We start from the raw sequence: 15,740 nt of genomic DNA, 5'->3' as shown, positions 1-15,740 counted from the left end.
TAAAAAAAAACATAAATACCAAAATTTGTTTTGTTTCATAAACATGTGTATTCGTGAAAAAGATTAAGTTCAGATATTTTATTCTTCTATAAAAAATATTTCTTTTTAAGGCATTATATATATTCCCCAACCAAAAGACAACATCATTTATAACCATGAATTATGATGGCTGCATGTGAAGCATTATTTCTCTTTTGCCATTACGAACCTAAAACTATCTTTTATACCCAGAGTTTTGCACCTTCATGATTTTTTCTCTCTTGCATAATTATCATCACCAACCTTTTCAACACTGTTTTTATCCAGAGTAGAATAAACGACATTAAACTTCATTACCTGAATAGTTGTCCTACAAATATTAAAAAAATTAACCTTTTCATAAACTGAAGTTAAATTGTTGATGTTGTTACCTACCCTTTTGTTGGTGAGCACTCGAACTACTAGCGGGACCATATCACAACTCACTGTGTCTCTGTATTTTCCAGTTACCCCAAAATCAGATACCATAGTATCGAAAAATAAAAGTTGATTCTGATTTCTACCTATAACTGGTATGCACACTGAGGTGAATTAAATGTTGTGCATGTGTGTGTGCTCTCTTTAACTTTCAGACTTACTGTTTCTATGGATAGGTGATCACTTATCAGCTCTTTATAGTTACACATTAAATGTTGCAACCCCCTTCTTCTATAACTAGTTTTTGTGCTAAACCAGATGTGTCAAAAGTCTCAGTGCTGTTTTGTTTGTATATGTAAACAGGTTGAGGAAGATGCACTGGGATTTGGTGGCTTGAAGGGGTGCCAGCCTTGTGTGGTCACACATTTCGACAGTGTTACTTTCAAATGATTTTTGATAATTTCACATCTTACAAAGCCTCATGTAGTGGTCCATGGTCAACTGAGGTGTCATTTCTTGAATAATCCAATTCTGGCTTAATTATGCCCCTAATGGGTGATGTCAAGCCACTTCTATTGTCTTTTAACTGGATGTTACGTTATCATTTTAGAGCTTTTTAGTGATTGTACTCAAACGACAGAGATCTTGGAATCATTAGATTGAGATGTTACCTCTTTAAGCAAAATGAATGAATGAACCCCACCATGGAACAGTAGAATAGCATACAACATTAGCATTGCTTTACTTCCTGAAATTGACGATGTGTGTGAGCTACCCTTTTCTTTTTATTTGGAAATGTGCGATCGGAAATCGTTTCTGCTCACAGTCACTTCTTTCATTTTTCTCCACCCCTTTTAAAAGCCTCTTTTCCCAGTAAACTCTTTTCCCAAGTCTGCTCTCGTTTTCATGTTGTAATGATGACCCTTTTGGCCACCAATAATAAAAGATGAATCTTATCAATTTTATGACACTGCCATCACCAAAAATGTTACCCCAAAAGTTAGTCCACACACAAACAGGTCATCAACACCACTCACATGTTTTCATCTTCATGCCATGCTATTGGGCTGGTCTTTCTACCGGACTTAATGTGAAAAAAATTCTTAACACCCAATTACATTTTATAAAAGTTTCAACTCCTTATATCTGTACGTGTTATTGATAATACATTATTGTTTAGATCGAAACTACTGCGAGGTAGACTCGAACATAAAATAACTTCTCTGGCAATTTGTTGATGCTTCTATGAATTTGAAGACAGATATTATTATACTAAGTGATAGAGGGATATGAACCATAAAATCCAGTTGTAGTATGTAATCCATCTGAAATAATACAAGACTCAAACTATAGTCACAATTTATTGAAGCAAACTTTTGATGATGATATACATTTGCACAAATATAGTAACAGTCACTAATACAATTGACTTAGGAAAGAGGCACACTTTGGTTACATATCTCATATCTGTTGTATATGGGACAAGGAAAAGGACTTTACAAGTTACAAACATGACAAGCAAAATTATAGAACAAACTAGAATGGAAAAGTAGCAAGAAATAAGCCTCCTAAATAGTCCTTCTAAGGCATACGACTGCAATCTTCTATGATTAATTATTAGTTGTGGTCCTGCTGTTTTGAATCTGGATTAAGAGGACTTCTTCCCAGATTTGATAGTCTCACTTCTCCAGCGTTTGGACTGAGGGAACCTCTTGCACCAGATCGAGGACTTTGCTCAGTTTTGAGCTCACCCACGCGTGAACTAAATGAGACGCGTGGGCTTAGATGGCTTTTAGGATCAGTTCTTGGTGTCGTGGTGGAGCTTGTGATCTTTGGACTGCTAGTGTGCCTAAACTCGCCACGGCTTCTTGTGATAACTTCATCTAGGATCTCACCTTCTCCAACATGAGAAGCACCACCTCCAAACTCTGATTGCTGTTAGAACAGTTGTATGGAACATAAGCAAATGTATCCACAAAAATATATATAACAATGACTAAAATGTGGATTATCATAAAGGACAAAACTTAATCGTAATTCCATTGATGTTTTAGTGAAGTGTTTATCTTAGTAATCGGTGTCAACCTTTGTCATGTTCATAATCGAAGTGAATCTTCAGTTTATGGGTGAAAAACAGTACCAAAAGCACTTATTCCCATCATAAATTTAAGCTAAGCTAGTTGTATACGATAAGAAACCGTACTGTTGCAAGGTTGAATGGCAAAGCTGTTTGCTCTTCATACGCGGCTGCATCCAAGTCTTGAAGGTGTGCCCCCTTGAAAAATTTGGGGAGAAAGTACTGTCTTACCGGAACTAAGAGCATGATCATCATAGGGAACATGACCCCGGCAATAGGAACCCATGTTAGTCCAAAGCATACAAGAAGGTAAATGGTTTGGAAAATGGTGAATGTTGCTATTGTCTTGAAAGGAACTGTTTCTACAAAAGTAGCATGGTAATCCTCAAGAACCCTGCACTCAAAGAAGAAATTTGTTGATCATAAGAGGCATGGGATAGAGGATTGAACAGTAGAAGGATAAAAGAAATAGAATGTTTTTTTACTTGTATCTTCTGCTTGGTGCAGTGAAGAGCAATAAGATCCTTTCCCAGAATTGATTTCCTGGCAAACTTTCAATGGCCATGAAGGCAAAATAGCCCCAAAGGACTGAGGTTGGTATTTTCTTGAGGACAGGCATGGCTGCAACGCATCCTCCCACCATTATTGCTTGAAGAAAGTTACTCAGACGCTGTTCCTTAACCTCAACAGGCAGCAAATCGTCTATTTCTTTCTCAACATCAAATAAAGTCTCATCTATGGGGGCATCCATGTTTCCCATACTAGTAGCTGCTTGAATGGTTGATTCTTTAAGTTCTTTTAGTCCTTGCGCCTGATCATAATAATATGTGACATGTATAACAATATGTCATGCGCTAATACTTGAGCTACAAAATAATAAGGTTCACTGTGACCAAAATATGTTTTCCTGTGCTATAATCTTTCAATGTTACTGGTAAGAAAGAAGTGATTAGGCGATGAGTTTTTTATTGACAAATGAAGCACATATAGTCTCTTGTACTATACTAAACGCTTGAAACTCAAGTAAGGGAGATTTAAGGATAAGAAAAAAAGTTAGCATACTTACTCGAGCAGAGGGGTCCTGGTAAATAAGAGGCGTCTGCATTTGATGGTAGGCTTCTACCATGTTGCCATATAACTGTCCTAAACTAGCATTCTTTCCCATACTTTTTCGTGCGGTTACCACCAGTTTGTTCCGAAGCAACTGCACCACCATTGCTCTTTTTAGTGAGACTTGTTGATGTAGTGCTTAGTATTATAAATTAATTAGGGAGAAATTGGCAAAAGCACTGACTTGATTACCTGATGTTTAAGAGTTGCCAGACTCTTTGTGTGCATTGGAGACTGTGGTATGACTCCATTTGCTGGAGGAATTCCAAGAAGGCCACACATTAAGGTCTTCCCTCCAGAAAAAAAAAAAAACCTTTAGAAAAATAATCATTCAATTAAATCTAAGTTTATTATGCATGTACTACATATCATTATAAAAGATTTTATACCGCCAACCAATCAGAAGTAATTTTTTATGTCTTTTGAAGTAGTGATTGCATGAGAGTATATTCATATTAATATATTACAAATGCTAAAAAATGAAGCAAGGAAGGAACATAAAAAACTGGCTCACCAAAAATCCCAAAAGAAGCAAGTCGTAATGGTAAGAAGATGGCTTTCTCAAATTGAACTCACTCTGCTGGGAAAGCTGGGATGCTACACTATGGTCAAAGTAATAAAGCACAGCAATCATGGTGGCTGGGATAAATGCTCCGATTATGTAGACAACAGGAACATGAACCATATCCTGTTATGTTCATGACAAATAAGTACAATATATATATACTTTTATCACAAGTCCACTTGTTAATAAATAATGGAGAATTAAAGAAGTTGCAATTAATTTGCATGCCTTAATAACAGTCCAATTCTCGTATGCACCCGGTGACCATGGATTCGGGCTGAACAGGCGCCTTGGAATACCATGTGGAACACTTCCAGCAGGCAGGTAGGATACACCTGTCCAAACCAGGACCATAAGTGGCACACCATAGTCTGCTATTAGGCTGCGAAGCCAACCTGTTAACAAATTCAGTGTTAGAGATGTAATATAAAACCATTAACTTGCTGATAAAACAATAACATAAAATTAATGTGTCTTCACCTAACAGTTTAAGTTTTTGGAATTGTAATCAGAAGACAAACACTTACCAGTACCATAACGCCATGACCTAGCCTTTCTGCTTCTTAATGCAGTGAGGAGAAGGCCAAATGAAAGCACTAGAGCAAACATCCCGTTAGAAAACCTCCATGAAGGTATAAACTCAATTGATTTTGGATTTTGTCTTTCTGGTATGCGAAACTCGTCAACAAGTCCCTGAACAATTATGGCAGCAGTATGTTAAATTAATTTGTCCAAAGTGCATTGCTAATTCAGGTACTAATGTATGGTTTGAACTCTTGACAAAGTTAACTTTGATAACTTATCTTACTTTGATAGCTTGCTGCATGAAGAGCATTGCAATAAGCATGCCAAATAGTTCTCCTGCAATACGGGTAAACCTGTTGATTATAGAGCAAGCCCCTAAGATGGCTAGCAAGAATAGCAACACTGCAGTCCAGACACATACCCTACAAAATCAGGTTAAAGGAAAAATAAAGGACAATGTTAAGCCACGTTATGATGAATGGTACTAGAAAACAATTGCATAAATAGACAAACTTATTTACCATCCAGTCCATGCCAGAAACAAATTGCGGCCCAACTCTGGTCTCTCTTTTGCAAAATTAAACATGAATGTGTACATGATCACGGTAGGTTCTGCCACTCCTAAAATCAGCAAAGGTTGACCTCCAAGGATTGAGTGTATGATGCCACATATGGAAGTGGATGCCAATGTTTGAACAGCAGTTAGAACACCGTCTGCAAGTGCAAAACAACAGGCAAGCGTTATCTTTTATAGTTTTTTTTTTTCTTTCTGAGGAGAAAGAAGAATAAATTAAAGCTAGAATATTCAGTACCAGTATCTCGCTCAAGTTGTTCCCCGAATGAAATGACTGGTATTGCTGAAGCAAAGAATATGTATGTGGTGGGCGCCAAAATCCTGTAAAGGGATGTGAAAATTTAGAAACTTGTATACTGTTTAAATACCATTGGTTGAAGCCAAGAAACATTCAAATCTTTCAATACATGTCCCCACTAGCAGCTAAACAAGTTCAGCATATATACATACCTTAAACCTGCTTTGATTCCACCCGTCCAATCTTGCTTGTAGCACATCAACCTTCCTCTCAGATCATTCTTGATTCCTTCAAAGGGTACAAATGTTTCCTCCATATCTTCTTCCAGACCAAAAAGGGTCAAAGGGAATCAATATAGACTTCCAAAGGCTGCCACTGGGGCTAAGAGTAACAGTGCCAATCAGAAACTAACAATGTATAGTTTACATTATTTTTGTTGTTTTCAATTTGTTTTGGCTAGATTTCTCGACAAGGCTCAATCACAGGCAAGCTGGGGAAGGAAAATGGAAGAAAGTGGGGACAAAGTAAACAAGAATTTAGCATGAATAATGCAGTTTGGTCTGAAGAGACATATGGGAGAGTGAGAGATTCAATGGTGTGAATATGCCAAGAAGCCAGCTGTAGCACCAAAAGCAGGGTTAGGAACTCGGGATAGATGCTCTTATTGGGTAGCACCACGAAAAGAGCAAGTTGTATTGTATTGTATTGTATTCTTCTGGAGTGGTTCCTAATAACAACAATGTGTGTGAGGGTAGAGTATTTATAAGCTTTAAAAAAGCAAAGCATTGAAGAAAGAAATGAAGGTAGATTTGGTGTGGAAAGCACTCTGCGTGCCACTGGCTTGGCTCGTAAAATGTAAATACAGATCAGTCCAATCTTTCCAGCTTCATCATCATCAATAGTTTTTCAATGCTTTTATGCCAAAAGTCAGCATCAAAAAATAATCTGGTCCCACTCAGTAGTGTGAGATCGCTCTACAAAATGCAGAGTTTATAAAAAGAAGTACAAATTGAATCCTTTACAGAAAGTAGTAACTTACGCCATGCCCTCCTAAACTTATAAGATAATGTTTAAAAAAGTTGTGGTAATTAAAATTAGTCTACAACAACACCTTAATGGTTTTAAAACACATCAAAACTTTCAAGTAGTAAAATAAAAATGAAAGAAAGGTATCTGTATTAGTGGGAAGAGATGCGAATCATGCAATATCATCATCCTTCATTCCCCGTTGAGTATACAGCAACCCATTTAGTTGACCATCCCATTTTTTTTAGTCTAATTTTCGATCTATTTGGGTGAGTACATGATTGCTTGCGTTGTGATGAAGAATGCATTAAACTAGGCACCTTAACATGGACAAAAGCAAATTTAATACCAGTAAAAAAGTTTATGTATTCTAAGTATGAGATTTCATTTTTTATATAATTATTAGACAGGAAATGTAAGAATATTAAGCTCATCAATTTAATATTAGACCTTTAAACAACAGTTTAAACTTCTTTAATTATAAAGGGTTTTTAAGAAAAATATAAATGAGTCTAAACATGTATTTTTTAACAGAGTTAAACCATGTTGAAATGACAATCTTCTGTTTAATTCCAAAGGATTGGAATGTGTTGTAGTTGAGAGATTAATTATGCTTGAGGTTGTTGATTATGAGTTGAAATTTCTTTGGTACTACTTTACACTCAACAGTTAAACAATTTAGGATGATTGGTTGTCGGTACTCGCTATAACTTTGATTATTAAATTCAACAAAGCAACATTAAACTTCGCTACACATCAAACTTGTCTTGAAATTGTTCTCAGCACAATATTGGAAATTTCAACATCTCATTAAAAACCTAAATAAGGCCCAATAATATATATAGTATATATTTTGTTTGGCCATGTGCCTTTGGAAGTTTGAAAACTCATGGTGTCATGCTCAGAGAGGTTTGTTCCGGGATATTAGCCTCCCCTTGCGAAGTAAACTCATAATGCTACGTACAAAAATCTGTCTTTTACAAAGCTCCTACTTTTTCTTATTGGTTCGTGCATACACACGTTTAACATCAATGGGTCTTGGTTATAAGATGAAAATATTGACTTCATTATACATCTTAATGAAAAAGGAAGATCATGAAAAACAAAACTGAAAACAAAAATCTAATCTTATATTAAGGTACGAGTTAAGTCTAATCAAGAAATTGAAGATTTTTTTATTTATAGAGTTAAATATGTCTTTTTAGCGTAAAATTAATTTTTGTCTCTAATACAAACTTTAAACCTTTTAGATACTTGTACTAAGAAAAAAAAATTATTAGGATGAATCTTACCAGTGTTTTGTTTCACGTAATAGATAAATTTTCAGCTTAAACTATATTATAACATTAATGTGACATGAAATATTTTAACATCCTATTTACATTGAAAATCCTTTTGTCACCTAAAACAAAACTATCATATATTCATTCTAATAATTTTCTTATTACAAGCACACAAGAGGTTTAAAATTTGAACTAAGAACAAAAATTAATTTCGTCAAGAATGAAAAAAATATTTAACTTTTATTTATATAATATAAATTAATCTTATTTCTAATACATGTGAGTGTTTCTTTATTTAAATTTCAAGTCAACACTTTTGAGTTTCAAATTTTGATTCTTTTAATTCATTAAGTGAGACTACTTTTTAAATTTTCAATTGAATTATTGTTAATTATTCGAGTGAGACTTTAAGTTTTATTCTTTTAGTTTTAGTTTCGGTGCCTTCTTTTGTTTTTTATTTTTAAACAAAAATAATATAAGACGACTTTGTCGAAAGCAAAAACAAAATGTTTATTATATAAACTTGTTTTTTAATGAAGAATAAATAATAATACGGCGTATAATGTGATAGAACATTGAGTGAGACATATTTAATGTTTAGAAAGTGGCATCATGCTAAGGTATGGGACCAAAACCTGTTTCAGACGTATTAATAAAGTAGTAGTATTAACAGCTTTAGGTGGGTCGTGAAGGGATTCATTCATTCATTCATGCACGAGCATGAAAGTCTCTGCAATGAAACTCTATTCTGAAGGCAGATTCGTTGTCGTGGACAAAAAATATTGCAACTTGCAAATACAAAATCATTTCTTATGTTTTTGTTCTCTAACTTTTTTATTCTGCTAATAGCGTTGGGCTTTTTGGGCTCACCACACATTCACTATTCAATGCAGGTGTTGTTTTGCTGCGCAACCTTGCTTCACCAACATTTCGCGTTTGCATAAGTTGTTTTCACGCGTTTCATTTCAATAATTGTTGGGAAATGGGAGTTTTAAAAAAAAGTATATAATCTCAATGAGAATTTGTTTACTTTATTATGATGGCAATTATTTCTTTAAATATGAATTAATATTTGAAATATTTGCATAATATATTTGTTTTTTTAAGTAAAATGCTCATGGTAAAATTACAATATTAAATTAGTCTAAATATCAAATAAAAACTAGTAGCAATTAGTAACTTTTTTTAAAAAAACTATTTAATTAATGGCCAGTAGGTTACTGCTTTTTTGTTTTGTTTTTAATCTTTTAACTAAAAAAATGTAGTTAGTTATTATGAAATGGAATGTCCTTATCTACAATGAAATGTCCTTATCTTTACTTGATGTGAGATCTCCAACACACTCCTCACACCGAGAGTGATAGATAGAAGCTCGTGCGTGTGATAACATATTGTTGGTGGTTTGATAAGATCAACAAATACTCGCTAGGATAGGATCAAAATTCGCTCTAATAGAAGACTCAAATAAACCGTGACTGAAATCATTACAATTATACCACAAAAGTTCTAGCTATGCAAAGCAAATATTTCCTTTGGAGTAGTGTAAACCATTACAAAAAAGAAAAGATCCTAAGAAGAAAATATATTTTAAGGTGTGCACATTTTTTCATATCTTTGGAATATTTTATTAGTTTTAAACTAAAATAAAAAACAAAAGAATATAGGTTATATTAGATGTTAAAAAAATAACTTTTGCCGTTTGTATGGGAATATAATTTACCTATCTCTTAGCTCAGAGAGATAAAATTTGTACACTTATAAGAGGACGTAGTTTTTTTTAAATAACTCAGGTTCGGAAATATTTTTTTTATAAAATTCTAATGAATATAAGAATAAATATTGAGTAACTTTTATATTCCCATTAATACATTTTTTATGGTATATTGATCAAAATTTAAAGGAGGATATGTCCTAGAATAAAAAAATTGTACTTTTTGAACTTCACTTTTATACAGAATTGTGATTCAACATATATTTTTTAAAAATTAATAAATAAAAAAATTAAATAATTATTTTGAATAAATTTAATTTTTTGTTTACATATATTAGGTAAATAATTTTATACTATTATTTTCACGACACAAATGTAATAAAATGTGAGGAAAAAATTTAAATTGTGAAATATGGAACGGAACGAAGAAAATATAAAAATATAAAAAAAAATAAATAAATTATGCGGATCATGTTGACCATCCCATTTCGTCTTGTATTTGGCCCACAACGACATCAGATTATAAAGACAAATCTGAATATGCTAGAATAGACTATCATTCATATTTTATTGGCGAGTCACACATCTGCACGATATCACTAGTTGCTATAGTAACTAAATTAGAAATCATTTTAGAAACTAAAAAAGATTGGTTTCTAAATTAGTTTCTATTATTGTTAAATAGTTTCTAAATTAGTATCTAATTAACTACGAAGGTTTTAACTACCAATTATTTAGTTTCTAAATTTGGTAGCAAAAACTTTGGTTGTTAATCAGATACCAATTTATAAACCATTTAAAAATAATAAAAACTAATTTATAAACAAAATTTTTTTTTATCTATGGTCTCTAATTTAGTCAATATATCAATTAATTATTTTTTATCTCAAAAATATTTGATGATTTTTTTTATGAAGTATAACATTCCACTTTTTCACGTCAACACTACCAATTCCATAATAATAAAAAAACATGATTGTAAGTCTAACTAAAATTTTTTGAACCCCACCAATTATAGCAACCTTGTGAAACTTAAACCAATTTCACTTATATAATTGTGTAATACAGACACACGTTTGGGAAAAATTTTAATATTTAATTTTATAAATTAGTTATTAATTTAATCAAAATTAATTTAAAATCTAAAATAATGAACAACTAAAATTAATTAATTAATTTAATTAATATAATAATTAATCAATTTTATTTTTAAATTAATTGTTATTTAATAAATCATTTTAGTGATTTATTGAATATATTTATTTTTATAATAATTATAAGAGCAAAAAAAGTAAGAATATTAGTGAATTGAATATAATTTCAAATGGTGTAAAGATTTTTCTTATTGTATGATAAATTTATTAAAAATCATCTTACGTATTTTTTTGGAGTGATATTGAGTTTGTGAGATTGTCTTAATTAGGTAAGTACTTAACCATGTTAACAGATAAAGTCTTCTACTTGTATATTATTCTTTACGTCTCATTTGATATTTTTGTTCTTGAAATATATTTTTACATCTAACTAAATACACTTAAAAAAAATTATAAAATAAAAACTAATTTTAAAGACAAAAATAATTAATAATTATAGTAACTAAATTAGAAACTAAATTAATTTTTAGTTTTTAAATTAATTTCTATTATGGTTAAATTACTTTCTAAAAGTAATTACAGATTTTATTACCCAACAGAAATCGATATTATTCATTAGAATTGTCTTTTGTCGCTTGAAATAACACCACATTTGAAGCAACAAACCACTCTCAAATATGTAATGTTTTTGAATAATTGGTTTAAAAGTTAACAATATTCTATCATATGACTAATAACATAGTAAAAAAACCAAACACTTGAGTTTTTTCAATTAAATTCTGTTAAACAATAATATCTAAAACCTTTTTGTTGGTTGACCTCAAAAGATGCTATATAATATGCCCTAATTTGTCAGAAAGATTGAAACCTTGTACCGCACTATCCACCATAGCCTTGTTCATTTAAATTTAATGGTTTTTTTTGTTTAAAAGCGTTGGGCATTATGGATCAGAATCTAAGAATTTTATTATCAATTATTACAAGTCGAACTAATATTAGAGACATTGCAATAATGAACCTGGTAATAAAGCATTCCGGAACAATTTTTATCATGGTTTATATATTATGTGCAAAGGGGAATATTTTCCTCCACAAATTGTTTCTCTTAAACTATTCACACTTTGAAGGTCATCACAATGATTAAAAGAAAATAAATCACATGCCATTATTGATCACAGTCGCATACCTAACAAAACAATTTGGGGAAGGTTCATATGAAAACAAAACTTGCCCTCCAAAGTAGTTTTCCTCCATTATAATTGCTGCTAGCATTGAAATGATTTTGTCGAGCACAAAACTTTATTGTGGTCTTAGACATGATTGAATATGTTAATGGCAAATAAGGATCAATAAACCTCCCAATAAAGGCGAAAGCAGCCTACTAATGTGAAGTTCAACACCATTGCCAAAGTGGTAGGTCCATTCTATTTCTCTGAAAGTCACTTCACTAAATTTTTTACGTCAGAAGTTTCATAAAACATGAAAAGAGTTACATAACAGTGTTTCTATCTGTGTTGCTATATATTTTTATTCTTCATAAAATTAATTATATATTTCGCGCAGATAGATAGTAACCTATAAGGCTCATACACTTATTTTAAATGACGTATCCGTGTCGGACACACGTATCAGTATCGACACTCGTACGACACTTATAGGTGAAGTGTTCAATTCAAGAAATATTTGTTGGAATTTTGAAAATTCTAATACGGTTCTAACCCAATTTTAAAAGGTATAAATACAATAATTTGCTAAAAACTCAAATTTATTGTATAAATTTTTATTATGATTATAAAAATAAGGAACAAATTCTTTTGAACCAGTCATGGAAATATTTTCCTGCTCCAAAAAGAATCTGAAACATAGTTTTGCATATAAATTTTTATTTTCAATTTATATAATTTAAAATTATATAATATATATATCCGTGTCCCCGTGTCCTACATTTTAGAGATTATACGTATCTCCGTATCCGTATTCGTGTCGTGTCAGTATCCATATCTGTGCTACATAGATAGTAAACAAGAAACTTTTTATGTGGAGTTGAAATATAACTAAAATATTGCAGAAGCTTTTTAAATTTAAAATAAAATATATAAAGAAATATGTTAGAAATTTTAGATTGATTAGATCAAATTACAATTTGAGAATAAATTTCTTCTTAAAAGTTTGTTTTACGAGAATAAATTAGGTTTAAACTTATTTTGTTATTTAAAATATCACTTTACAAACCAGTTTTAATATATTTAATTTATTAAAAACCAATTAGTTAATAAAATTTATAAGTAAAAAAACAAGTTTTTTTTTCTTTTTATTTTCTTGTATTTCTATCATTATCTTTCTCAAGTAGACATTTTATATATAGCCTAATTTGATATTCGTTTTATCCATTTTTTTAGTTACCTTCAATATTCAAAATATAATTTAACCATCGAAACTTTTGGAAAAATGCAATATCACTTTTCAATCTCCCTTTCCTTTTTAGCTAAAAATACTGGTAAAAAATATTCTTTCTATAACATGCTTCCTAAAAGGAGAAATCCACCAAAAATTGCTTTCAAATATTTCTCTCAAATCACTATAAGAAAATGCAAATATAGTTTCTAAATTTAGTGTCAACAAATATGCGACATTATTTAGGGGGACACAAAATATTTTATATTTTTTTAACTGCATAAAATTATTAAATTTTGTAATGTTAATGAAAAATCATACGTTAGTTAAGCGGACACCAACATATAAATAATATTTAAAAATAAATAGAATTAGCTTAGTCCACTATAATAATATTAAAATATGTTTTATTCAATAAATTAACATTAGTTTGGAAAATACTACGGTATTATTATATTATTTAATTTGACACGTTTTTAAGCGTCATCATAACTAATGGTATAATATTGTCATTGTTTTTAATTTTTGTAAACTAATGGTAATATTGCATCATTGTTTTAATTTTTGTAAAAAATGTGTGTTACCGTTGGTTAAGCGGAGACTATCACATTTTGATCTCTAAAAGATTAATTAATAAAAATATTTATATGTTATAAATATGAGTCTTTATAATAATGAATCGAAATTTTAAATTATTTTTAATATAAAAATCTAGATTTTAAATCTTCTCATTTATAATTTTTTCTCTCATTTTTTATATAAATTTTTTCTTTCAATTTTTATATAATTTTTTTACACTTATCTTTTTTTTTTTTTTTCCGTTTACAATCTTCTCCTTTATTCATACTCTTTTCATTTTTTTCATTCATACTCATCTCCTTATCAACATCTATATCCTTCACTCACTTTCATCTTCTTCATCCACACTTTCATCTTCTTCATCCACACTTATCTCTTTTATGGACACACATCTCCTTCATTCACACTCTTATATTTTATTCACACTTTTCTCCCTATCTCTTTCATTCATATTTATTTTTTTTCATCCACACTCATTTCCTTTATCCATTACAATTTTATTTTTTCGTATTTCATTTTATTGAAAATTAAAGTGTTGTACGGTCAAGTTGACGCAAATTAAATTAATATTAAAAATATTTTATTTAACATTAATCAAATTATAATTAAATTTTATAACCTTTGAGTCGACCAAGTCGACCTTAGATTTTTCATAAATAATTAATATAATATATAGTGTCTATCTTGACATAGGTATAAACAATACTAGTAGTGTCTCTCTTGACATGAGTATAATTAAACACTAGTAATGAAAAAAAATCATAGTTTTTTTTTACCGATATAAAACATACACTATAATCAAAAGTTAGCATTGTCTATTTTTTATTTTCGTCGGTTTTTGGCCAATCCTAAATTCAGATTTTCTTTTAGTAAATTCTTTACCCTGCAAGTGAATAGTGTGGACTTATATTAACAAAAGGATATTCGAATATGTGTAGATGTGTATTTCCTTTCTACGTGTTTGGTGATGAGTGATTAGATTGGCTAAGGTTTCAAACCAAAATCTCTATTTGCGTGGATCCATTTCCTCCTCAAAATTTATGGTAAAACCAGTTTAATGCGTAATTAATCATTACGACTTGAACACTTTAGCAACACTGTGTGGCTTAAATTGCACGTAAAAGTAAAAAAGCAAAGGGAAGGGACCACGTGAAATAGTCGAAAGCGAAATTACATTTACAATTAGCCAACCAATATTCCAACCTTCGTCAAAGGGATGCCTATAAGGGAAAGCTATAATAACAGTACACTGCTTGGATTTGAATGAACCATCCGAAATTGGTCTTGGGCGTTGTTGTGGATTCAACTCCACTTGGAACATCAAGACAAAAGAAGAATTCCCACCATTGACCAAATTCAGCTTCTTCCCAATATTGATTTCCATATCTCTTTTGTTGTACCCCAACCTCAACCTCACAAACAAAGATATTGATTTTATTCATACCATGTTATCCATTTCGTAGTAGGCAGGTGAAAATGTTCGTACACCAATAAACACCAATAGATTCAGATTACCAAATTTATATAATCCTAAATATATTTGGAGGCATATTCTCACCTTAGCAATTTCTAATGCTATATTCCTAAATATATTAGGACACATTAATGATTGAATCATTCAACATACAAAACTAACTGGGTAGGTATAGATATAGTCTAGTGTCTTATTTACACCTACTTATATATTATAAAATATTTTTATTTTTAGTCCAAGAACTTCACTGCACACTCTTACGCTAAAAATCGTCAACTTATGCGTGACACTATATAATGGTTGATCCGATAATAATATTTGGTAGTTGGTGTTCTAATAAGGTCAACAAATTCTTGTTATATAGACTCTAAATGACAGTCTGATAATGAATGACCTGATAAGGTCAACAAACTTTTACATTATAGACTCTAAATAACTCCGATACCATATAAAGAAGTGTTTAACTCGATCTTATAAAAGATATTTTAATCTCTAATCTCATGAGATTTAAAAAAAAGTCTTAATTACATTTTAATATTTAAGATTCCATTGAAATCAATGAACTAGACTAACTAGAGTGCAATCACGCTCATCACCGTAACCAGGAGAGGTGTAAAATGTATGCCTCACAGAATTTGGAATTTTTTTATTGTGGCTACAATTGAATGAGTACCCTAACCTCCTCACCGAATAA

General features: G+C 30.9%; 1 protein-coding gene across 1 annotated transcript; it reads right to left on the bottom strand.

The window, feature by feature from the left end:
* Window positions 1–1,727: 1,727 nt before the first annotated feature.
* Window positions 1,728–6,373, bottom strand: BOR1 (HCO3- transporter family). Its single transcript, XM_068617718.1, has 12 exons — window positions 5,698–6,373; window positions 5,486–5,568; window positions 5,195–5,387; window positions 4,957–5,095; window positions 4,676–4,841; window positions 4,377–4,543; window positions 4,098–4,271; window positions 3,776–3,871; window positions 3,540–3,677; window positions 2,959–3,284; window positions 2,600–2,867; window positions 1,728–2,331 (listed from the first exon to the last, which is right to left on the bottom strand). Exons 1-12 carry the CDS (start codon window positions 5,799–5,801, stop codon window positions 2,014–2,016), a joined length of 2,172 nt encoding a protein of 723 aa, XP_068473819.1. The 5' UTR covers window positions 5,802–6,373; the 3' UTR covers window positions 1,728–2,013.
* Window positions 6,374–15,740: the final 9,367 nt, after the last annotated feature.

Source organism: Phaseolus vulgaris, chromosome 1 (assembly GCF_051622355.1).
Source record: "Phaseolus vulgaris cultivar YP4 chromosome 1, ASM5162235v1, whole genome shotgun sequence".
NCBI lineage: Eukaryota > Viridiplantae > Streptophyta > Magnoliopsida > Fabales > Fabaceae > Phaseolus > Phaseolus vulgaris.
Note: the sequence above shows the minus strand (reverse complement) of the source record. Positions and strands in the feature narration are given on the sequence as shown.

Excerpts from the sequence above, each read along its gene's own strand:
- BOR1 (XM_068617718.1), bottom strand. The coding sequence starts at position 5,801 with ATGGAGGAAACATTTGTACCCTTTGAAGGAATCAAGAATGATCTGAGA. Across the intron at positions 3,678-3,775 it reads TGGCAACTCTTAAACATCAG|TTGCTTCGGAACAAACTGGT; the intron begins GTAATCAAGTCA and ends ATGGTGGTGCAG. Across the intron at positions 2,868-2,958 it reads GCACCAAGCAGAAGATACAA|GGTTCTTGAGGATTACCATG; the intron begins GTAAAAAAACAT and ends CTTTGAGTGCAG.